Raw genomic sequence first — 25897 nt, forward strand, 5'->3', positions numbered from 1 at the left:
GGCATATGCCCAGGAGTAAGGATTGCTAGGTCGGTCATAAGGGTAAACTAGAAGGTTTTCAAACCGTGCTCCGGTGTGCCACGGTGCTTTCTTCTTAACCACTCCGTTGTGGTTCTCTCTGTGATGAAAAACTGGGTTTGGTTCAGAATTAAGAAGCTCTAGCATGCTTGTTCTTCATTCACCTGTTTGCATTGCAGCGGAAAGCTACAAGGACACTCAGATGGTGAAGGTTAAAGAGGAGCCTATGGAGGTTGACATCCAGGACTCGCAGGTCTCAGTATCACCCAGCTGCAGTGTTGGCTACAGCACTTTAATCGGGCGAGAGAAAACGGAACCCCTGCAGAAGCTGCCAGAAGGCAGAGTACCCCCGGAGAGAAACCTATTCAGTCAGGACATCTCCGTGAAGATGGCATCTGAGCTGCTTTTTCAATTGTCAGGTACGTTTTCCTGCAGGAAAAAAAAAAAGTCAATAGTTGGGCCTGATTTGAGGGAAAGCCACTCTAACAAAGTAAAAAAAAAAAAACAAAACCTGCATTATAGGCTTTTTTAGACAGAAATCCATTTTGTTACTTTAACATGGATTCCACCACTCAAAGGAACAGTCCATCAGATGTTGCCAAGTCAAACTCCTGCCAAACTTTCTTTAATAAATAGTTAAGAATCATTTGAAATTAGAACTCTATTCAGTTCCATGCAAAAGATCCCTGTTGCATGGATGAAATATCTCACCTCTGGTTTTGTTTAGGCAGTTGATCTGATTAACAGCCTTTTTTTTTTTTTCTAATGTGCAAAAGATTAACTTCAATTAACTCTAACAGTGGCTGAATTACCATGAACTCCAAAGTAGTGTGGTCGGAATTAATGAGATTTTACTATATCTTGCCCCTGCAAAAAAAAGTCAAGGAAAGGGAAAAGTAAAAGATGAAACTGTAGGGACTCTTTCCCCGGCTATAACCTGGTAGAACATTTTCTGCTTTGACTACTTAAAATCCAAAGTCTAGAAGTCAGTTGCTAGCTCAGCTAAATGTCTTGAGAGAATAGGTAAGGGTCCTAGAATCTAAGTTGTTCCCTTTATTACCTTCTTCAAGCAGCATCCTCTTTGTTGTCATCAAATGTGCTGGTACTGTTTGAATGTGATTGAGATGAATGAAGGAGACTCATGTAAGATTCAGACTTATATAGAAACACAGATACTTTATCTTTGGTCAAGCATTGGCCTACATGCATTCAGGCATCAGTAGTGTTTGTCACCGATGGTTCATGAACTCTGTTTTGCTATGACTTGCAGATTTAAAACACCATTATTTAAATGCCACATTATTTAAGTGCTAACTTTTCTCCACTAAGAAAAACCCCAGAAAAAGGAAAGAAGCTAGGATCTGCATGCCACTCTGATAGCTCCTTTTCTCGTTGGCCTTGTGACACCACCCATAGCTGTGAAGTTACTGGTTGCTGCTGAAAATGCTGGCGGTGGGTTCTCAAACAAGAACTGTGCTTGTGCAGAGCTCAGAGAGGTGGAAATAGTGAAGTCAGTAAACTGAGTAGGCCATATAGTTCTTGGCAAGTTCCAAAGATGCTCCAGACATGCAAGATGCTTTTCTTTTAAAAAAAAAAAAAAGGCAAAATAGGCTGAACGCATCTCTAAAAACAGTGTAATTTTGTGAGTGATTTGGCAGTTCAGATTTGCAGAAGTGAGGCCAGTGTGGCTCTTTTCAAAAAGTCTCTATCTCCAGCAGTACATTATCACTGTCTACTATCAGCTCAAAACTTTGTGTCTGAGAGTTCTCACCCTGGCGCTGTCGCTGACCGCCCTGGTGACCTCAAGCAAGTCATTTAGCCCCGATTTCCTGTTCTCTCAAAGAACCCTGCCTGTGAATCCAAATTCACCCTCGTTGTCACTGTTGAGTGGACAGAAAGGAATCGTCCACGCAAACATGCACACAGCAGCCTCAGACCAGTGTTTAAAAGCATGGGAAAGATAGCATTAATCTTTGTTTATGTTTTCTCCCCGAATCCATGAGATTAGGGGTTTTTCCGCTTGCCCTGCCGTTGAAATCTGAAACCCTTGTAGAGGTGGCCAGGTTTCCTCTGGAGACTTAAAAGAAGCCACTGAGAGCTGTGACAGTCAGAAGCCTCACATCTGAACTGGTTAGGGAAGACCAGAGGTCAACTTTTGTGCTCTTGAAAGCTAATTAAATAATTTCTGACAGCTGGTAGATACAGACCTCAAGACGGAGCAAGGGAGAGTTTACCTCCCCTCGTCTAATGATATTTTTTTGTCCCCTGTGACATTTATCAGAATAAGCACTCAATGACTCTCACACCCAGAGGTCTTACAACTATTTTTATAGCCTGCCTCACAAAAGGGCCTGACAATACGGAATGCTTAAAGGTTGTCATCAAAGTCAGAAGCGGAACAGTTGCAACAACTGCAGTTTTCATGCTGAATCAGAGAAAAGCAGATTTTCAGTTGGGGGAAAATATAATCGAAATAACTATCTTTGTGCACGTGTGTGTGTGTGTGTGTGTGTGTGTGTGTGTGTGTGTGTGTGGTATGTACATATACTTATTGACGCCTGATGAAAATCAGACACATGCCTGTACTTTGTTAGTAACTCTTTCCCTTTGATTGGTTTTTAGTAAACTATTTTGGTAGATGCTGTTGACATGCTTCCGTTGCCTGCTTTACCAGTAAGACAGGAAGGGTTTGAATGCTTGAAAGAGAAACCAAAAGAAAACCACAAGAGAGAAAGAGGTGTGGAGGATGTTTCTGCTTCAGCCTTAAACACACAGATTGAGTCAGAACAAGCTAAGAGATGTCTATTTCATCCTCTCTCTTTACAGAGAAGGTGAGCAAAGAGCACACTCAGAAAGAAAACACCATCCGGACGACCACCAGGTAGGCCACTGTGGGGTCCTCTCGGAATACCCCCTGTGGGAGTCATCAGGCCTGCATCAGAATTTGAACAGCGTTCCTCAAACCTTTTTCTTTCACTGAGTTCAGAAGTCACCCCCTTTCTACCGTTTTGGGTTAAACTTTGGTTGGTGGAAACAGTAGGGAAAGCAAAGGACCCCAAGGGGAAAGACCATTTATAGTTATTAAACATCTGAGGGTGTCACTGTGCTGAGAGCTTTCTTTATGCTATTTTTTTTTTTGATTCCTTACAATGATATTGTGAAGTGGATATTTATTATCCTCTTGGGCTAAAGTTTCCTGACTTGAGGGTTGAAGCAGGTGGCTGGACTGTGACTGGGAGCTGGGTCTGTGTCTCGGGGAAAGCCTCACTCGGTTGGTAGACCGAGTTCAGCTGTGTTCTTCAGGAGCTTTGCGCTGTGAGCTGATCATTTGTTGCCAGGAACATCCCACCTTTTTAACTCATGGCATTGTTAGGAGAGCAAAAATGTAGAAGAAAGACAGTGCTTTCAAAACTTGCAGGAAAACTGACATCACTAACAACTGTAAGTAAGGAAGCTTCCCCATTTGCCAGAGGAGTTTTAAGAGAAGGTTAGCCAAGGGGCTGCCTGCCTGTCTGCCACCCGTTCCAAGCCTTATAACCACCCAGATCTGAGCTGGCAGGCAAGTGCCAACAAGCGCAGACACCTTCACTGGAAAAGGAGCTCTGGGGAGAGACAATCTATGCCTTGGAAGGCTTTTTTAAAAAATGTATTTTATTTATCTCTTGGACATGCCATGCGGCATGTGGGATCTTAGTTCTCCAACCAGGGATGGAACCTGTCCCCCCTGCATTGGCAGCACGAAGTCCTAACCGCTGGACCACCAGGGAAGGATGTTTCTCCCCCTTGGAAGGCTTTAAGTCAAGGAACTTTATTTCCTGAGAAAACTTAGATTCTTCCTTGTGGGAACTGTTGATGGATTTCAGGGTTTTAATTCTTGGGGCGGAAGATGTAACAGGAACAGTGCTCCTTTGAACCTTCACCTGAGCTCTTTCTTTTTTTTAATCCCGTGAATTGAAATGTGGGACTGGCACATATCAAACAGTGATTAAAAGAGAGCCAGCTTGCTTTACACAGGGTTTGTATACTGTTAGGGACAGAATCTGCCTCTAGCAGAACCCAGGCATGGTCTTGGCCTTGATCCATGTGTGAGTATACAGATGGGAAACGAGTCTTGCGACCTGGTCTGGCCTGTGCGTTGTGTTGGGAAATTGGACTGGGGGGTAGGGAAGTGATTTTGTCTGTTCAGTTGGATGTCCAAATAGGAGGTGCGAACCGCTGGACGTTCCAGACTGCCTTCGCCATGTAAGCTTGTTGTTCAGTCACTAAGCGTGTCTGACTCTGTGACCCCATGGACTGTAGCATCCCAGGCCTCCCTGCCCCTTCCCATCTCCCGGAGTTAGCCCAAGTTCAAGTCCATTGAATCAGTGGTGCTATCCAACCGTCTCATCCTCTGCCACTCTCTTCTCCTTTTACCTTCAATCTTTCCCATCATCAGGGTCTTTTCCAATGCGTCTGCTGTTCACATCAAGTGGCCAAAGTATGGGAGCTTCAGCATCAGTCCTTCAAAGAATATTCAGGGTTGATTTCCCTTAGGACTGACTGGTTTGATCTTCTTGCAGTCCTAGGGACTCTCAAGAGTCTTCTCCAGCATCACAATTCGAAAGCATAAAATGTAATCTTAAGGCTATTTTTTAAGTATCTATGCTGTGTTCATCTATCTAAACACATGAAATTGGCCAGATTGGTAGACATCGAAAGACAGCAGATTAAAGATAATAGGTGTCAATTTTAATTTGCTTCCATAGGCTTCCTGAAGTGTCACAGGTCAGGTTCCCTAGACACAGAGCCTGAGACAGGATTCTCATATGGGTGTGTGCTCTCAGGGTGACCTGCCAGGGTGCAGTGGGTTGGGAGAGACGGGTGGAGCTGAACGAGAACGGGGTGTGAGCTGGGTTCTAGCTCCAGTTTCCTTCCACGGAGAGTTCTGAGACACGGATTGCACCGCAGAGTAAATCCTGCCTCGAGGTAAAGGAGCCGGCTTTTGGTATCCCCTTATTATCTGCTAATTCAGCAGGAAATGTATGGCCCACCACTCCAACCATGAGGGTGGTTCTCGCTGTGAGCAGCCAACACTCCCAGCACCGTGGGGGTGGGTGCACCGGTGCATTAAAGGTGATCTGGGCAGTACCCCAGCAGCGTCTCCTTGGAGGTGTCCTGCTGGCTCTTTAAGACTACATGATGACACTTATGTAAAGGAAAGGTATGCTGAGAGACTTTGTTACGGCATGCTTTTCAGATGTTCCCTGGGAAGAGGTAAGAGGAGGTTTGAACTAGCCCCAAAACAAGTGAAATATGCCTCATAGCCTCAATTCTCTTGGCTGGAGCTGGAGCATAATTATAGGATAGAAAAGACTTTTTTTTTGAAGCCATTTGGCAAATATGAAGCAATCCTTAAATTCTCCTGTTGCTGGGAGATTATGAGTAAGAAGAAATCCAAATCAGATCTTTTGCCCAAAGCAAAGGAAGAGATGCTTCCTGTGGGCCCCCTACCCCACCCCATGATGTAGCGTTCAGAAATCAGTGTTACAGATTTCTTGGTTTATTGTTCTTTGACAAAATCCTTGGTGTGTTTTTATTTTTCCTTTGAGTGGGCAACTTGCCCAGTTAGCCTCTCATCAAAGAGATCTATTTTTTTTCCCCTTCTCACCTCACTACTTAAGGTGGAATAGAATCAAGCTGCCTTGTGCCGAGAAATCCTCTATAACCTGAGTTACTGATAGCAGAAAAAAGAAAAAAATACTAGTTCTATCTCTTCTTTTTTGATTCCTGTTTTAGAAAGAACTATGGTTTTTTTTATAAGAAGTTTGCATAAGATCAACTAATGGGGGTTATGTTTTAAGGTATGATTTGTGATACTTTCCAAAACGATTTGCATCAAGCCTCCAAATTTCCATATCTCCTAATTTTTTTAAGTACTAAGTGGAACATTTGGTTAGTTACCTGATTTCCCATGTTTGATTTCCTAGAAGAAGCTGACCGTCCAGAAGGATCACTAATGATTGAAGTCAGAGTTCGGAGTTGTCCATGTTTAAGGGTTCCTGGACACATTTGAGATGCTTTCCTTACGAAGGGCAGCCCTGGATGCTGGCCTCAGTGCAGTATTGGGATCAGGCACTTCCAAATGCCAGTGGTTGCCTGAGCCCCTCTACACGTTGGGGTCTGCTCTTGAGGTCTGGAGATCCAGGGGAACCAGAGGGGAAGAGAGATGTGCAGTGCTGAAGAAAGAAGCTGATTCTCTATAATTCTCTCCCTGTCCTTTATCAACCCACAACTTCCACCACAGTTGATTATCGTTATTAATCTTCACTGTAATTGCAACCACAAGAACAGAGGAAAAGTGTAGCAGCCCAGGGTAAGACACTCCGTAGCTTGGCATTCTGATGTGTGCTGGTTTACCCAGGCTACAGGAAGCCCATCCCATAAAGGCTGATGACTGCTCCCCTCTCCTCATCCAATCCCCCCTCATCACAGCTGTCCATTGGCAATTCTCTTTGTCGATATCTCGATTACAAGATGGGAGACATGGAAAGAGAAAGTCATGTTAGACAACATTCCTTGTTAGCTATTTCATAAAAGAGGTTTTAGGTAAATACAAGGGTTGAAACCAGTAACTGGCAGGTTTCTGGATCGCTGACTTTCAGTCTCATTTTTCAAAACCTCTTACAATGGAAAATTTCAAATATAGGCAAAAGCAGAGAATGTCCCCAGGATAGAGTTTAAATAATGAGCAGTTCATGTTAGTTCACAAATGTTGTCTCGTCCATCCCTTTGTTTTGTTCTTCCTTCCCCTAGATTATTTTGAAGCAAATCCTAGACATCATTTAAAGAACTAGATTGAAAATGCCTTTTAAAAAAATCATTCTAATAGCTTAGACTCAGCCGCTTAAATTAGGATCATCTTCCCGAAAGCAAAGGAGAAGACAGTCCACCAGGGCATCCCATGTAGCCAGGCAGCAAAATCAATCTGCTTAGCAGCTGGGATTCTGGATCATGTGGTCCTGCTTACCCATGCCTTGACTTTACCCTTTTTCCACCCATGTCTGTGCCCTCCTGGGGGCACCTGCATTGAATCAGTCCTTCAGTTGGAGCTTCACAGTAAATGCTAAAACAGCAGCTCTTCTGCCTGTTTAACCTTAGAGTGGAGAAAATTCAATCTAAGTGTAAAGAAGTCTCTGCGTCCCCTTTGAGATAGCGCGTGGCATTCTTAATGCCATTCTGCCTGACAAATGAGATGGGTCCATCCGGACCCAGGAGAACAGAAAGACTGGAGGCTTAAGAGACTAATACAATCTTGATTTTTCGATTTCCTTTCCCGGCACAAGCCTAGGTTCTGCCGGGAGCAGGTAACCAACTAATATGATCATTTGTAGATGAAAACATATGAGGCATGATAGCATAACCAGATCCCAAAGTTTAATGGAATAAAAAGAAGATCTACATCTTCTGACATGGACCATCACCCAGCCAGATGCTGGATAAGATCGAAGTAGGAAAATGGAACCCCAGAGTAAGAATCAGATAGCTCCTGGCAGGTGAATTGGACATGCTTGATGTTGCGTAACACCGTGGACGTCAAACAGTGGCTGCCAAGAACCTTCTCTTGGTTATTTGTTCTCTCTTCCCCATTAATAATTCAGTGTCCTTGGGGATATCGGATTGCAGGCCTGTGAGAAAACCTTCTCACACCTGGCTTGCTCTGCTCCAAGAGCCAGGAAGTATTTACCTGAATAGTTTTTTTTTTTTCCCCCCTCCATTACTAGATGAAAAACAGAAGTGGGGAAGTCAGAAGGGTAGAGTCAGATCATGCAGTGCCAACCAATATTTAATTTGCCCAATTTTCAGAGTTTGAAATGCAGGCTATTTTCCTGTGATTTAGATAAAGGCACTTAGAGTGTTTACTAAAAGACATATGTACTTGGAAGTGTCCAATATAGAATTTGCCTGGGTGGTGGTTTGGATGCCTGTCCTTAAATATTTATGAGTCAGTAAAAGAAATTGCACAAATTGGTTAGAGTGCGAATGCACTGCTTCAATTTGTACAATTTCCCCTTTTCGTTTTTTAAGAGGCATAAGAGAACAATGTTCCATTACCTTAAAAAGTAAAAGATTACAAATAAAGAACACTGGATTACGTGGAAGCAATTAAGAAAATAAACAGGAAACAGAGCAAATGAAATTGATATTTGAGTAGCTCTGCCTATAGTTGCTTTACCCTTCATATTTTCTGACTTTGAAGGCATAGAACTTTGTTTCTGAAAAATGAAAACTGCTGCTAATTTCACGGGGTCCCTCTAGTTAAGACTTTTAGTGCTTTTTTGGTCAAGTCAAGGCTGTTTGTGGGCCATTGCAAATTTTTGAAAACACCCTTTGTCGAGACACTGCCATCTACTGGAATGCTGTCTTAATAAATATGTAAATCTGTGATGTCTGTGATGTTGAATACTGATCCATCCCCAGGTAGGGCTTCCCTTGTGGCTCAGCTGCTAAACAGTTCACCTGCCATGCAGGAGACCTGGGTTTGATCCTTGGGTTGAGAAGATCCCCTGGAGAAGGGGAAGGCTACGCACTCCAGTACTGTGGCCTGGAGAATTCCGTGGACTCTGTAGTCCATGCACTTGCAGAGCAGGACACGACTGAGCGACGTTGACTTTGACTTTCACCCCCAGATAAGGTGCCTTTGTTCAGTGCACAGCCTGCACCGCTGTCTGTAGCTGCCCTGACATAAATGTTGACTGCAGTGTTTTCCATTGGCAGTCCATCTTTTTCAGCTTTTCTTTGAGTTTTCATTTTTCAAAGAAGTTAAAATCCATCCTTAAACAATGGGTTCTTTGTTTTTAATACAGAGAGCTGCAGACTACTTTGTGCCTTGCTGCCCTTTGAGATTTTTCCCTTTCTTCCTGCGCCAAACCTTCCTCAGTCCTTTTCTCTATGCCTGTGCGCCGTTGTCCTGTAGGTACCACGCTCTGCTATTGTTCCTCCCATCTGTGGCCTCTCCATCAAGCCGTTCCAGTTGAGGCACTGTGCTTCCAAGACTGCTGAGGCAGTGTCACTGTGGAGAGGCGAGTTTCAGTCTTCCTTTCAAGGATCTGAAGAGGGCTGTGCCTCTCTTTTCTTCCATTTCCGCGGCCTTTTTCATCTTTATTTCTGCTGGCTTACAACGGCGTTCTGTGTGTGGAGCCCAGAGCAGTCAGGAACGAGATATTAATCTGTGCGTCTCTGTAAGTAGACATCCTTCTTTGACAGATCATACACGGGGCACATGTGCCACGCGGCTCAGGCACCACCTTCCCTCCTGCTCTTCTAATCTGGGGTTTTCCCTCAAGGGTTTCTCCATAGTTGTTACTAGAAATATCTCCAACAGTCCGGGGTTGACCTCTGTGGAGGGGGGCAAGCCCTGGTGGACAGCACAGCAGCCCGGGGCCCCTCCACGTTTCACGGGCATTACAGTGAAATGGAACAAGGGTTCTTGCGTCACTGCAGAGACAACTGAGTTCATCTGTGCTCTGCTCACCTCGGTAGAAGCCCGTTGTCCTCGTTTGCGAACACAGTCGGCTTCCTGCGGGAGAGCCGGCTCCTTCCACGAGCTGACATTTCACAGATCTGGACGTGCAGGCCCACTTCCGTGGCTGTGCCTGGCTCTGGCTCCCCAGGGTCTGGCCTCCCTGTCTCTGCCACCGTCGACAAGGCCTGGCATTGTGCTCCTCGTCCTGAGAAGTTTCCTGGCTCAGCCGTGGATGAATGCTCGAGTTGCAGCAACAGGCATTGTTCCTTGAAACCTTGGTGTTAGGTTATACGGGGTAGAAGCCTGCATCTAGGATACACTTAACTAGAAGTCCTTTTCAGAGAAGAAAATTTAAAAACATTACCAAAATGTATTCTTCGTAAAATACCCTACTTTTCTTCTACAATATTTTAAACAGTCTTTTTCTTCCATGACCTTCAGCCTTCAGCACCTGAAATCAACTGATATTAATGGAATCAGATTTTAGATAACAATTTCCCTTGCCCATGTCTTTTACAACTGCTTCAGTTATGTCATCCTTGGCTTATTCTTTAAAAGACTAAGAGTCTCTTTAAAAAGAAAGAATTCCAAACTGTAAAACGTATTCATTTTTTAAGTTTTAAAAAATAACTTTTGTTTCCAGAGAATGTAGAAGGCCATAAAGAAGAAATAATAACCACTTATAAACAATCCTGCTACCCAGAGGCAGCCACTGACTGCTAGGATGGTGGTGTGTATCCTGGTTGAATTTTTATCTACTCATAGATGTATACTTTCCTATCAAAACTGGATCCTACCATATGTACTGTTTTATAATCTTCTCTTTTACCTAGTAATATATTTAGAATTTCTTTTCATATCAGTAAACATAACCCAATATTATTCTTTTAATATTTGCATGTGCCCTAATTTATTTAATATGTCTCCTTAATTATTGAGTATTAAGGGCTTAGTTTTGTTTTCCCAAGTTGTTGCTAATATAAACAATGCCAGGATAAATTGACTCAAGAAACATGCACAGTTTTCAGGCTTTTCTATGAATTGTCTAATTGATTTTCAAAAAGGTTGAATTTATAATTTTACTAGAAGCTAAGACTTTATTTTTGGGTACTCCAAAATCACTGCAGATGGTGACTGCAGCCATGAAAGTAAAAGACGCTTACTCCTTGGAAGAAAAGTTATGACCAACCTAGATAGCGTATTGAAAAGCAGAGACATTACTTTGCCAACAAAGGTCCGTCTAGTCAAGGCTATGGTTTTTCCTGTGGTCATGTATGGATGTGAGAGTTGAACTGTGAAGAAAGCTGAGCACCGAAGAATTGATGCTTTTGAACTGTGGTGTTGGAGAAGACTCTAGAGAGTCCCTTGGACTGCAAGGAGATCCAACCAGTCCATTCTAAAGGAGATCAACCCTAGGATTTCTTTGGAGGGAATAATGCTGAAGCTGAAACTCCAGTACTTTGGCCACCTCATGCGAAGAGCTGACTCACTGGAAGAGACTCTGATGCTGGGAGGGATTGGGAGCTGGAGGAGAAGGGGACGACAGAGGATGAGATGGCTGGATGGCATCACTCACTCGATGGACATGAGTCTGAGTGAACTCCGGGAGTTGGTGATGGACAGGGAGGCCTGGCGTGCTGCGATTCATGGGGTCACAAAGAGTTGGACACGACTGAGCGACTGAACTGAACTAATGAGAGAGAGAATATTTTAAAGGTCTTTGATTTATCATTAAAATTTTTTTTTTTTTTACAAATTAGAAGGTTAAAAATTATGTCTTATAGTTAAGACCTTTTCATTTATTGATTTCTGGTGATACCAAGCATTTTATTCATGAGGAGGCATTTTTATTTGTTTTTGTTTTTGTTTTTGTTTTTGTTTTCAATTTTTTATTGTCACATTTTTCTGTCTGGTAGTTGATCTGGGTTGAACTTTTTGTTTGATTGTTGATATTGACTTTTTTTATTATGAAAAGTTATAAAACAAAGCGAAAGAAATAATACAATAAACCACCATATCCCCACCACCCAGGTTGAAAAAAATATTTGTTACACTTATTTCACCAATCTTTTTCTCCTTATGTTTTAGATCACATCCAGGCATGACATTCACTCTCACATTCTTTGAGATATGTATCTCTAAAAACTAAGAGCATTTTCTGCAATACCATTGCATACCTTGTAAATTGACAATACGTTTGATTGGTTTATAATTACTAAGAAGGTTCCATTTGATTGGCACCAGCCAGGTATACAGCCATGTCAGTGAGGAGGAAAAGGAACCACATCTTGGCTTTCTTACCACCTCCAAAAATTAAAGAGAATTGGGGGTCTGTATGGGTAGCCAAATGATGGAGTGACCTTGGCTCTCCATCTGCCCACAAGCCTCTTTAGATACCCACTGAGTCTGCAGTGCCGAGTCTCAATCTGTAGATAAATGTGGTTCCTTTGAGTTTTACTCACCGCAGTCCTTCTTTCTTTGAAAATGCGTGCACCCAACATGATGAATGACCGGCTTTCTTGGCCTAGCCCATGGGGGTCATAAGAGGGTTTCTCTGTTGCATCCCTTTTCAGCTTGAATAGGGAGCGTGCTGTTTCAGATGTTCGGGTTGTCCTCAGGTCAGAGACTGGCAGTTGTTTCTCATCTCAAGCACTCTGCTCCACCTGCGTCCCCTGACCTGCCGTCCAGGGTCCTTATATTCAAATAAATAAATAAATAAAATCACTTAAGAGTAAGGGTCCTCGAGAGGGAGCGTGTACATGAATGCCATTAAAACCTTGTGTTCTTTCATTTTATATTACCTTTTTAACTGACCTCAGAGAAGTTATAACAGGGAAACTGGCAGTGACTTTTCTATCTGAAATGTTGATATCTGGGCCCATTTCAGAAGAAGCAGCTACGCAATCTCATCCAAAATGAAATGAAGGTCCAAGGGAGCAATTAGGATGACCACATAGATCACGATACTGCAGCCAAAGGACCTTACCAAGGTTGCTCAAAATCCTCTTACAAAAATCGCTAGAACTAAGCAGTTAATATATTTCAAATACCATCATTTTATAAATAAGTTACAAAACATAGAGTTACATAAACCTACGCACAAGAAATAGCAAGCATCCGTTATTATAAATTATTAGGAAATGCCCAAGGACAGTACCATTTGAGAAAAAAATAAGCACTCCCTAAAGAAAATTGCATTAATCATGAAAATTAAGTTGAAAATGAAATAATATCATTTGATCGTTTTTTAAAATGGTGTACGTAAAAATAAAGTGTGGCAGCGTTTTTGTAGTTGTGAGCATAGTTTGATGCAAGCTAGTCCAGCTTCAAAGAGGGTTTCTTCTGACCTTAAAGTATTTGAGGAAATGTTGAGAATATAGCTATAATTAATCCAGATAGTTCCCCTTATCTTCAAATAATTCTTCCTTTTTTGATATGTTTGAAAGCTTTTTTAAAAAAGGAAACTACGACGCTTTGTGTTCTGTGTCAGTGACTATAGCCTATTATTTGCTGGCAAGGTCTCAGTTTTATTGAGAGAAAATGTTTCCGGTTTGTTCTCATTTCCTTTGGTTTCATGATCTATAGGTGGAGATTCCATATAGAAGTTACTGGGATCCATTTCAGTCTGCAACATTCATATTTCACATGGTCAGAAGGTCCTGGAACTAGAGTAAGATTTATTCTGGGAAGAATTTAGCCCGTCAGCCTGTCTCTGCTGGAGGCTTCCGGAGGCATAGAGGATTGTTTCCTTGACCTAGTGCCACCTGCTCATTTCAGAATATAAGTGTAGCAAGTCACTCTGGGGTATATATGTCTCAAGGTCTAAGTAATCCAGTAATTCAAGGTCTAATTAATTAAATAATTCGTTAATCTGATTATCTTTAAAATACCAGTGCAATGGTTGTAGACGAATATAGGGAATTCCAGCTCTTAAAAAAATTAACCTGATATATCAGTACAGAAAACTAGTAGTTCGGTGTCCTGACTTGAGAGCTGGGGCTGAGTGGAGACTGAGGCAGCCCTGCTACCAGGAGGGGCCTGGGCCATCTGGCGAGGTGGCCCCGGGGCAGGTGTGTCCTGGGAGGCAGTTCGTGGCTGCAGAGAGAGAACTTTGCCTCCCACAGAACTTTTCCACCCCAGAAGGGGACTTCTGGCTCTTTCGCAATATATAACTTCTCCAAAATATATAAGTCAGATCATCTGTTCTTAAAATTTCCTTAAAATAAAGCAAAATAAAAATTAACTAACATTCTTTTGGACATATTTTACCCAGCTCTAGGGGAAAAAATCCAGAAGCCCCCTTATGTTGCTTGACACATAGCTGAAGAGATCATTACGTACTTTTACCAGAAAATAGTTGCTTGGCTTCCCTGGTACCTCAGGCAGTAAAGAATCTGCTTGCAATTCAGGAGACCTGGGTTTGATCTCTGGGTCAGGAAGATCCCCTGGAGAAGGAAATGGCTACCCACTCCAGTACTCTTGCCTGGGAAATCTCATATACAGAGGAGCCTGGTGGGCTACAGTCTGTGGGGTCACAAAGAGTCAGACACAGCTAAGCACCTAACATTTTCACTTTTTCACTTGAAGATACATCATCTATTTATACTGATTGAAGAAAAGTTTGTCTATGTGTGGATTGAAGGCAGAATATCCCTTCAGGATGACTTGCCCAAAACTCTTACATTTAATAGAAATAAGTAGATTCCTATTCTATAAAACAATCCTGAAATAAGTAGATCCGTATAGATTCTGAGGACAAATTCATTACAGAGCAGTCTTTTTTTCTTGCTTAATCTTTGTTTTCTATTTGCTCTCCCCAGGCTCAATCCTTAAAGTCATTACTATTTCTTTCAGAAGGAAAAAATTTATTTCTTCTCTGTTGCTCCTTTAAAATTACAGTGCGATTTCTAAGAATGAAGTCTTTTTGCTTAAGGCTCTCTTACCTACTGTAGCCACCTTCTTTTCCTGTTCCTTTCTGCTTTGTTTTGCTATCATAATGGGAGTGAGAATTCCCCTTAACTTGTTGATTTCAGTGGTGGCCCAGGGGGAGGACTGGTTTGTAAGTAGCTGGGTCTTCTGTTTTGCATGAAGCTGAGTTCCCTGTTGGCATTCATATGTTAAAGGTGGAAATACTTGTGCCACTTAGCAAAATATATCACTATTTAGGGCCACAATATTTTATGGACCCTATTATTATTTGTTTTAAATCTTTTCTTTTTGCAGCCCTGGGCTGTTGACGTCACAGCCCATGCCACTGAATGCCTGGAATTGTCCAGTCACAGGACACCAGAAAGGACACCAGTGCCCTTTCATGTTTAACTCTTAGATTTTCTGCAGAAGAAAAATCAAAATATGCATTCACTGTCCTTTTTAGTTTTGTCCAGAAAAGAAACTTGAATAGGACAAGTGTTTTTTTCTTTTCTTTTTTGTAAACATTATTATTATTAAAATATTTATTTATTTAGCTGCACTGGATCTTTGAGGCAGCATGCGTGATCTTTATTTGCAGCACACGCACTCTTAATCCAGTGGCTAAGACTCTGCATGCCCAGTGCAGGGGGCCCAGGGTCCAGGAGTTCACATGATACAGTGTTTTGTCTTTTCTAAGTGACATAAGCCAGGAAAAGTCGTGGAGGAGGTGGACAGTTCTAAGTCTATACCAGCAGCTTCCAGATGCAACGTCTCAGTATTCATCCCGTATCTATACGAGTTAGCTCATCTTGGAGCGACTTGTCATTCTGTGAGCCCAAAGGGGAGATGAGGTGGTAGATGGTGATGTTGTTAATTGAGAATAAGTGATGATTCCTTCCCCCACAAGGCATTAGCTCCTCTACCAACTTTTTACCAAAAATATGAACCAGAAATACATCATTTTCTGGATACATTTTGCTTTTTTTCCACTTCCTAAACTCTCTCTGTTGGAGGGGCTTTTTCACAGTGAAATGACTAAACGGAGTTGGAGCGAGAACTGTGTGGCATTCACAAGCCAGCTCCTTTTTTTCTGGGAGAATAGTGACCATCTAAGCGGTTGAACAGCAGTGCACACGCGCCTCCGAGCCGAGTACACCGCAAAGTCTGTAGTTCACTATCTGTTTTCCTCCCTGGAAAGTGCAGACCCGGTCCATCCCGTGTTAGGCAACATCCTGGGCCTCCCCTCTCTGCCCACCAGCCTCTCCCACCATCCACAGAGCCTGCAGCCTGAGCGAGGGGCCGATTTGTCCACCGCAGAGCTGGGCATCCGCTGAGAGCAGATGAGCTTCTGCACTTTGCAGGCCCTGTGGGGCACAGAAGGAGAAAAGGGGCTTGAGGACCACCATCTCCACATTCTGAGAGTGACAGTGCTCGGAGCTAAGCTACCAGTACAGTGTCTTCTGTCCTCAGAGCACCGGCGGAGTAGACGACCAGCGCTGTTGTAGATGTAATCCCGTTAAGCCAGCCCAGGTTATACAAGGCACACTCCCAAGTTTGGTTTTCCCTTCCTTCTCCTCTGCCTGAAACATGGTTGCCAATCTAGGCGACTGCAAGATGAACATACCGATGTCAGTGTGGCCATATCTCGAGCTGAGATAGAAGTTTCCGAACACCTGATGCCCTTCTTATGCTTGCCTCTTCATTTGGGCCTAATGGCAAAGATGAGCTTGCCCTGATGCCCTGAGAAGCAGCGGGTATAGGCAGTGGGACGTGTTTAAGATTGCAAAGTGATCAGGCTTGGCTTGCAGAAGTTTCTTTAGAAGAAGAAAGTTTTCTTTCCTATAGAAAAGGGGCATGTCTTCTCTTCTAGAGAGAAGTAAATGTTAAAATCATTTTACCGTGTTCTGTTTCTCAACTGAAAAAGCCATTCTTTGGTTCCCTGGGACCCTGCCTACTGAAACGGCGCTCCCATCCTCCCTCCACTCCCCCTCCTTCTGCTGTCTCTTCCTTTGGTTCTGTTTGTTCCAAGAAGAAGCCGTGATTCTGTATTGTTCATGTGTTCCATAGATGTTAAGAGATCAAGCAAAAGGCAGTGTAGCCTAGCTTAATGGGCAGAGATGCAGAATGCAAGGCCCATGTGCCTGAGTTCAGATCCCATCTCAGCTCATGCGCATGGGCAGCTACTTACCTTCTCTGTACCCGAGTCTCTTCATCTGTAAAATATGGATGATAATAATAACAATGGTCGTAACCCTGTAGGGTCCTTGTGAGGATTCAGGGAAGTTAATACACACAAAGCACTTTGCTGCTGCTGCTGCTAAGTCGCTTCAGTCGTGTCCGACTCTGTGCGACCCCATAGACGGTAGCCCACCAGGCTCCCCCATCCCTGGGATTCTCTAGGCAAGAATGCTGGAGTGGGTTGCCATTTCCTTCTCCAATGCATGAAAGTTGAAAAAGTCAAAGTGAAGTCGCTCAGTCATGTCTGACTCTTAGCGACCCCACAGACTGCAGCCTACCAGGCTCCTCCAGTGCCAAATACTTAGTAAGTGATGTTGTGTTAGTTGCCATTTTTTACTGAGCATGTACTAAGCCCAATTTTATTGAGCATGCACAAAGAACTTTGAGATGAAACATCTTACTTAACCCTTTGAAAGTAAAAAGAAAGTAAAAGTGTTAGTCACTCAGTCGTGTCAGATTCTTTGTAACCCCATGGACTATAGCCCGCCAGGCTCCTCTGTCCATGGAATTCTCCAGGCAAGAATACTGGAGTGGGTTGCTATTCTCTTGTGCAAGGGATCTTCCTGACCCAGGGATTGAACTCAGATCTCTGGCATTGCAGGCAGACTCTTTGCCATCTGAACCACCAGGGAAGTTCCTACTTAACCCTTTACAGCTCACCTATAAAGATGATATTTTAAAAGCTCTTTTCCAATAGTGAAACTGAGTGTGAGGGAATTCCCTAGTGGTCCTGTGTTTTGGACTCTGCGCTCTCACTGCTGAGGACTCAATCCCTGATCGGAAAACTAAGATCCCACAAACCTCTTGGCGGAGCCCCAAAAAAGAAAAAAGGTAACTAAGGCTAGAGAAAGATTGTTGACTTAGCGAAGTCACTTATCCATTAAGTGACCAGTATGGAATTCAGACTCAGATCCTTCTGATTCCAAACTCAGTGCTGAACCGCAGCACTCCTAGTGTGCATGGATCTGAACGCCGAGCATCGCAGAGCGATCTGGACTGAGACTGACGCTCTGTTACCGAGGCATCTTCTCTTTCTCGATAAGATCTTACACTAGGCTTCACTACCTTGACTTGCCGAAGTTTCTCCGTCAATTCTTTGCCCCTCACGTCGCCAGTCCTTTTGTGCTTTTCCAGCATCCAGCCTGAGTCCCTTCTAACTCTCTGCTCCCTCAGGAGAAATCTTTTCTATACAGAATAAAGCTGGCCTCCAGGGTAGAAAATTATTTGGAAGGTTGTTTCCCTCAGCAATTGACTCAATTTCTTCTGAGCAGCTGGGTGGTAATAGGGCTTCATTCCACACCTGGCTGGAACTCTTAAGAGAACACATGAAGATGCAGGGCTGGCAGAACCTAAGATGCTCTTCCCAGCATGTAGCGTGGCACCCTCTGCTCTGTTCACCCCCGAATCTTTGGGGTTGGTTAGAAACGTTCCTTTGGTCTTTACCTGACCTGCTGCTTAAACAGGTTTTCAGCCTGCCTGTGTCGAGGCCACCTTGCAGTGTCGGCCACCAGAGTCACCATGTCCCCTGCTCTGGCCACCTGCCTCGTGTTCTCCAATGCGCCGGACAGAGCTTCCTGAAACTGAAATCGCATTTCGTGCCCCCTTCCTTAACACACTGGCAGGATGACGAAGCTGTGATCCCTGCTTGCCGTGTGCCCACCCCACCGCGGCTGTAGCCTCATCCCCCTTCGTAGATTGGCTTTGTTCTCTCGTGCAGGGGACATGTTCCCCGCCCTGTACCCCCCCGCCAGAATCCTGAGGACCTGTCCCCGCCCTGTACCCCGCCCCCAGAATCCTGAGGACATCTCCTCCGCCCTGTACCCCCCCCCAGAATCCTGAGGACATGTCCCCCGCCCTGTACCCCCCCGCCAGAATCCTGAGGGCCTGTCCCCGCCCCCGGAACCCCAACAGCGCTACTCTCCATTCAGCTGTGGCTTCTGCAGCTGTTCCTATCCTTCCAGGCCAAGCCAGACCCCCCAGTGCGACCCCACAGCCCTCTCTTCCACAGCCTTAGTCTTGTCGGAGTGCCCACACAGGTCTTCGAGCCCCTCTGCTGTTTGCCAGTTTTGCTGATGTATCTTTCCAGTGCCTGGCACACTCAGGCACTCAATAAATGGTTACAGTGACACTGATGGAAAGAAGGCAATGCATGCCTTTCTCTGTGGCAAGAAACGGTGATATTGCCAGATACCCTGAGGGGCCCCTCTTGGGATTCTTGGTGCCCCCTAAGGACGTGTCTACATTTCAGACCAGACAGTTGCATGAGCTTCCTGAACTCTCTAGTGCCAGGCTCATTCCAGTGTAACCGAGGGCACATTGCCTGATCTTTCCCTGTGCCCTTGGGCCAACTGGTGGTTGTTCCCAAGTGATGTTCCCAAGTGACCTGTCCACTCGGATGTGGGGATGTCATTGTCACCTTGTCTAGAGGCTTCAGAGCTAAGGAGGGGGGAATCATGAACTCCCACACTCTGGGTCTGACCCAACAGTCCTCCAAGGGCTCCACCTCTTTAGAAGTTCTTTGATGATTAACCAGTCATCCCAGCAGTCCACTGACCCTTCATTATCAGAGTAACCTTTTCTTTATGCATTTTATACAAGGAAACTTTATACTTTTTGTTGATTCATAAGGAAAGAGTAATTAATTTATGCTCCCCTGGGGGCTAGACAGAGATACAGATACAAGCAGCGTATGTTGATTGAGCACTTACTGTTTGCCAGACACTGTGGGAAACACATTCCATGGGCTAGTTTGCTTCGTCCTTGTGAGTACGTGTAGATCTGTTCTCTTTCCGCTTTATAGAAGAGAAACGAAGGCTCAGAAAACTTAGGGGACTTGTGCAGGGTCACACAGCCATCAGTGGAGGACCTGAAATCTGGACCTAGAACTGCTTGCCCTCAAGTGCACACTCTTAGCTCCCACGCTGCTTTGCCTTCCTAGGGTTTTAGGGTCACTTGCAGGTTATGAGATGTTTGGCACAAAGCAGCATGTCTTCCTGCTCCCCATCACTGACCAGCCTGTAGCCAGTTCACTTTCTAAGCCTATTTAAACTGTTTTGTGTTTAAGATGTAGATAAAAAGCGTGGCACACAAAGTTGCATCAAGTCTAGCCTAATAGTCCTGTGAAATTATATTAATTGTGTTTTACTTTTAAAAGATAGGTATGTCTTCCATTTTTATTTTGATGTTTCCTTCTCAACGTTTAATAAGTTACCCATGGCCGTTGAGCATGTTTAGAAAAGCAGTATCAGTCATGGGGGTCCTAGGCTTGTGTGCCCCCAGATACATTCCTTCCTGATCCCTGCAGGCTGCGTGCCTCTGACTTTTCAGCCAATCAGAGCCTTTGGTGAGGCGAGGGGCAGTGTTTCAGAAAGAGCCTGGGTATTTCCCTCCCTCCCTGTCTGCCCCTTGCAGCAGCTGTGGTTCCAGCTTCCTGCTAGGCAGGCTCTCCTTGCCTCCGGCTTCCACCAGGTGACCGAGTCCCCTTGGGCTCCATTTACCTCTTCCTTTTGTCTCTCCAGCCTTAGGATGGTGGTGGCTTCCTGCTCCTCCTATCTCCGGGCTGTACTGTTTTCCTCTAGGAACCTTCCACCCCTGTGCACCCAGTTCCTTCAGTGAAATGTTCTCTGTCGTAAATAAATAGGGCTTTCCTTTCTCCATGTTGGACTCTATTGTATATTCCAGTGTTCTCACACGTGATTGCAATGCAGTTTGTTTTGGAGGCATGGAAGATGGATGATATGATTGGGTTAAAATCCTCTGATTAAAAGCAGCCAGAGTGTTTGTGGTCACTGTGACTGTGGTGTTAGGGCAAAACCCTGCCTGGGGTGTCTGGTGTCTAGCTCTAGCTGAGTCACTAAGGGAGTTTAGAATCACTCAGGTCAGAGCCTCAGTTTCCTGGAAAATGAAAGTGCTCCTCGGGGTCCTTCCCAGCAGCCCCATTAGCTGGCTGTAACTCCTTCCACACCAAAAGAGTTGTAGGATGCAGACTCAAGTTCCTGTGGGGACCAGTGAGTCGTTTCCATCAGCGCGGTGGGCCCTGACTCCAGCCATCTGCCCTTCTGAGACAGGCCATTGGTCCCCCAGGGACCAGGGGACAGAATGTGGGTGAGCTGGGGCCGCTCTGTCTCCGCCCTGGGAAGAACCTCAAACGGGCTTTTCTGACCTGCCCCAGGAGGTGCGTGTTCACTGGGGCACAGCCCACTCACAGAGCATTTAGTGCAGAGGTACAATATACTGCTCAGCTGTCCTGACTGTGGGTCTAACAGTGTTTCAAAGACGCTGTTTCATATGTTCACCTTAAGTGTAAAACCAGTAGGCAGAGTATACAGATGGTACTTGTCTGATGTAATATATTTTATTTTTCTTCATTTTAAGCACAATCGTGTATTCTCTAAACACCATTAAAAAAAAAAACAACTTCATCTCCCATTTGTTTGTGTGTATGCATATATACTGGGGGCATGGGTATCTTAAATAACTTTGATTTACTAAACTTCCCTCCTCCTCCCCCACCCCCAGCCCTTTCTTTTCAGAAGATACCTTTAGACAATCACCATTCACCTCCAATTCAAAAGACCTGCTGCCCAGTGAATCTGTGCTTCACGGAAGAATATCAGCTCCAGGTATGGAAAGACTGTCGCTTTTGCTTCTACTATTGGTTGCTTGAAAATTGCTTTTCTGAAATGCGTGGATTTTCAGATATGTTTAGCTCATAGGTTGAAGGTATTCATATGAAGCTTGGTTTTTGAAAAGAGGGAGAAACTCAATTTAAATAGCCACAAAAGTTTGTTAAAAGAAAATGCAGACAGTAATAAGGCTATTCTTCTTTGCTGTAGGAGCTTATTGTTCTTGACCAGCTGATGCTTCATTCGTAGAGTGAATTCCTTTGAAAGAGCGAAGTATAACCTGGAAATAATTTGCTGTCAACGTTGTCAGTATTTTAGGCAGGCAACCGGGAAGATAGAGGAGGGCGAGGGCAAGACTGCTAATCGCAGACAGGGAAGGTCATGACCCCGGGGGAGTGTGGGCCACCACAAAGACCTCTTTGGTTTCCATGGCAGCAACACAGCTTGTTAAGACGGTCTTGCCACCCAGATATCACCTCTCTTCTTAAAGGATCTGCATAGATCCATCTCCCTCTCCCTTTTGCCACCGCAGCATCAGTGCCCAGTTTCCTTTTTCATTGCTCCCTTCCATAGCAGAAGGAAAGATGTGCTTGCCCTCCTCTTACCAACAACCTGGCAATCCCTCAGGGCTTCTGTGTGCCCTCTTAGGGTTGTCATGAAATGAGAACATTTGAGAACCCCTGTGCTGGAACCCGCCCTCCCTACCCACTCCCCATCACCATCCCAGCCCCAGACCAACAGCCAGGAAACTTTCAGCTCCCAGAAACTGAGAGAATTGCAGAAGCTCTCGGTGGCCTCTGCACCCATCCATTTGTCCAGGAGAAACAGACAAGGCCATGTGTTTGCAGAAAGGGCTCACAGCAGGGTGGTTGGCTGGGAATTCCCACAAGAGTAAGTCCAGGGGACCCGTCACATGCAAGGAACCCATGTCATGGACGCAGACGGCTGCAGAGCTGAGCGTTTTTCGTTTCAGAAAGAGCCGAGTTGCATCTTCTGAGATACTGGCTTGTGGTTGTTGGAAGTGGTTCGTGACAAACCATGGGGAAGAAGCCACTCCTTGTCATTCTTTAGTCTTGTGGTGGCAGATCTATTTCTCCTCATCTCCAAAGGGTCCCGGTAGCTGCAGGCTTGTTAGCCTCTCAGGGCTATTCAAACGCCATAAATAACATGCTTACACAAAAACATATTACATAATACCTGGTTCTAGAGGTGGAAAGAAATTCTGCTTAGTTGATGTCTTCATTCTCAAACAAGGGCTATTTGAACTACTGTTTACTTCCCACAGTGTCATTTTGAATAGCTATCTCCCGGGTCCCCAAATTATCACCCTGCTGTTAAGTTGATGGATTGTGACTTTCTAATGTCAAAATAACTGCCTAGGAATTGCCTGTCAGAGTGCTGTGACCCGTACAGCCAGCATCCTGTGATGTATATACAAGCCCTGCATTGCTGGCTTAACGTTTGGCTTGGCTATATTTTAAGAAGGGTTTATTAGTCAAGTTACAGCTCGACCTCAAAGAGTAATATGTTTAACTGTGTGTGCTGTGTTGAGGGGGGAGTGGAGAGCTTCCTGTGATTTGCTTGACAGACTTTTATTACAAATTAGATAAAACTCACACTTTAAAAAAGTTAACTCTTATTTTTAGGGGGAGAATCAGCAGCACTTGGGTTTTTAAAATGCAAAGCCACATTCTGAGGGATAGCCCATCTCTGCGTTTGGAAAAGCCTTTCTTTAGGCAGAGGATAAGCAAAATGACTATAGTTAAATTTTTCCAAAACAGACCATTAAAAGGGGGCCTTTTGTAAAATATGCTGTAGAAATGGAGTTAAAATTAGAAAAATTAAAAGTGGTAAAGACAGCCTGGTGACCACAAAGTTCTCAGTATCTGCTTTGAATGATATGCTTTGCCTCATAGGTATGTGCAATACCTCTTTGAAGATGTGCTTTGTAAGAAAAGACCTTGATAATTTGGACTAATTGCGGAGAAAACCAATCTAAGCAAAGGATTTTGCAGTATGGAGACTGTTCAAGAAAACGTGTCTTTGACATCTGGACAGTGATAAATGGCCCTTGTATGCCACCTACTTGAGCTCCCCAATCCCTTACCCACAGTTCTGAAATGAACAACTTTTTGAATAAGTTGCTTGGTGGCAAAACCTAATGGGAGGCTATTTATAGCCTTTACGTATTATGCCAAGGGTGAAATTCATACAATTTTTTGCAGAAATATCAATGTGCTTGATGATGAAGGCCCAGTGGAGTGTAACATAAAACCATGTCTTATGTACCGCATTATCACCCAGAAATCAGAAGAAGTGTGAATCCCAAAATGTGTCAGACCTCAGAGGTCTCAGATAGATATCATAAACCTATGTTTATTCTGGGACTTTGATAAGTGCAGTGCTGGGAACAAAGACATTTTGAAGCTACAGTTAAAGATCTTAAGATTCTAGGGTATAAGAATCATGAATTCCCGTAGAAAATAGAAGGAGTTGCCCAGTGGAGATGCTCTAGTACCAGGTTAGCACTGTTAATGAAGGCCTGTTGTGGTGGTTCACTCGGTCAGTTGTGTCCGGCTCTGTGATCGCATGGACTGCAGCACGCCAGGCTTCCCTGTCCTTCACTATCACCCTGAGTTTGCTCAAACTCGTATCCATAGAGTCTATGATGCCATCCAACCATCTCATCCTCTGTCGCCCCCTTCTACCCTTTATCTTTCCCAGCATCAGGGTCTTTTCCAAAGAGTTGGCTGTTCACATCAGGTGGTCAAAGTGTTGGAGCTTCAGCTTCAGCATCAGTCCTTCCAATGAATATTCAGGGTTGATCTCCTTTAGGATGGACTGGTTTGATCTCCTTGTTGTCCAAGGGACCCTCGAGTCGAATGAAGGCCTGGATTTGAGAAAAGAAAGAGGGGGATAGGACAGGCAGGCAGTAAGCTAGTTGACTAATTTGGAAGACTGGTTAGCTTTGTTGTAAGCATGTTGAGTTAGGCACTGATGGTGACTGAGCAGAAATGGGGAAGCCAGGAAGGAGAAAGCCTGCTTTAGTGACTAGGCAGAAGATCATTGGTTGCTAGTATATAAATAAGAGCCTCAGCATCCTTAGACACCTTCTCTTGGGTAATTTAAACGTCACCATTAAAATATTATTTCTATTCTTTATTTACTTAGCAAACTTCTTGCCACAGATCATGCAAAGATAAACGTCAGCCTGGAGAATGATCTCAGATTCTCAATTAGTGGAGACCATAATTAATGAGGTTTAATGTGCCTAGTCCAGATCCAAGAAAGCCCTCTGCAAATGCTGAAAACCCCTGGCCTTCATTCAACAATATATATTGGCATGTATTTAGATACTTCTATCAATGGAATGAAAAGGCGTCTCCCAGACGCCTTTGGAGTGAGACCATGGGGCAGGGGAGTATATCACGAGAGAGGATCATTTAAGGTCTGGCAGCTCCGGCCGACGGGGTGGAAGCAGTAAGTGGTGATTGTGTTTCAGCTCCGTGGAGAACGAAGCGAGCGATGTGGGAGAAAGCAAAGTGGGGAGAGATGGTAGCACCGTGGATCATGGGGAGCTCGAGAATAGCACAGTTAACTAGGCATTTGCCTCCGGCAGATGGTCTCTGAGACACACAGCTGCCACCATCCCAGAGAAATAGAATAAACACAGAGCTGCATGGTGTCCTGGCCCTGGTTGTTGCCACTATTTCTAGACTGACTTTCCTGAGAACCAAAGAACGCTCACGAGCCAAGACCTAACATTTTTACTTGCTGCGAACGTCTTAGACAGAGGTAGCACCAGGAATCTGTAATAAAACAATAAGTTAAAAGCTGCTGTCCCCTTCTGCTGGAGGGATGGGAGGACAAAATATCTTCCTGAAGGCTGTGAATAGATGACTGCGTGCACCCTGGGCAGTGCTGTGGCTGATGGGGATTATACAAAAGAGATAAAAGAGATTTCCAATTGTGACGGAGATAAAATTACAGACTGTGCACATAATATAATGTACTTTGTCTAATTGATAGTTGTCTCACTTTGTAAAAGATTTACAGTAATAGAGGAAAGATTCTGAGGTCCGGGGTGGGGGGGGGGGGGGGGCATGAAGGGCAGATCTGTTTAAGGAGTAGCCCCAGAACCACTGTATCTGTGGCTCTGTCTGCCTTCCCATCCTCTTTCTGAAGCAAAGGCTATGAAAAGAAGGATTGACAGCCCAGCACTGCTTTTCAGCAATGTGGAGCTTCAGTTCTGTTTTATTATGATTTTGAAGTCACAGTATGTTTGCTGTGTATTAAGCCATAAAACAAAAACACAAGCAGAGCGAGTGCAAAGGAAAACGCGGGTCTCCGTGGGATTCTTGCATGTGTTTGGAGTCACCGATACTTCTGTTTGTTATTTCAAATGGAGCTTAGAGTTAGACACTGCCAAACATATCAGCAATTGTATTTGTCAATCCCTTCCCCCACTATTTGCTAACTTCCCTTTGAAAAAAGAAACTCTTTTTTTCTGGTTATTGGTTATGTCATCCAAACAAGCAGTAAAGAACATGGGCAAATCTAGTTCAAGACCGGATATGCCAATCAGGTTTGATGTTAAATAAAA

At 44.2% G+C, this 25897-nt stretch overlaps 1 protein-coding gene across 1 annotated transcript in view; it reads left to right on the plus strand.

Annotated features, from left to right (window-relative positions):
• Nucleotides 1-25897, plus strand: part of ZNF827 (zinc finger protein 827) — a 149855-nt gene that overhangs the window by 63856 nt on the left and 60102 nt on the right. The window contains exons 5-7 of the mRNA XM_068990219.1: nt 198-437; nt 2845-2899; nt 21188-21291. Of these exons, the coding sequence (XP_068846320.1) occupies nt 198-437; nt 2845-2899; nt 21188-21291 (399 nt within the window). The remainder of the gene's footprint in view (nt 1-197; nt 438-2844; nt 2900-21187; nt 21292-25897) is intronic.

This window comes from Capricornis sumatraensis, chromosome 17 (genome assembly GCF_032405125.1).
Source record: "Capricornis sumatraensis isolate serow.1 chromosome 17, serow.2, whole genome shotgun sequence".
In the NCBI taxonomy this organism is placed as follows: Eukaryota; Metazoa; Chordata; class Mammalia; order Artiodactyla; family Bovidae; genus Capricornis; species Capricornis sumatraensis.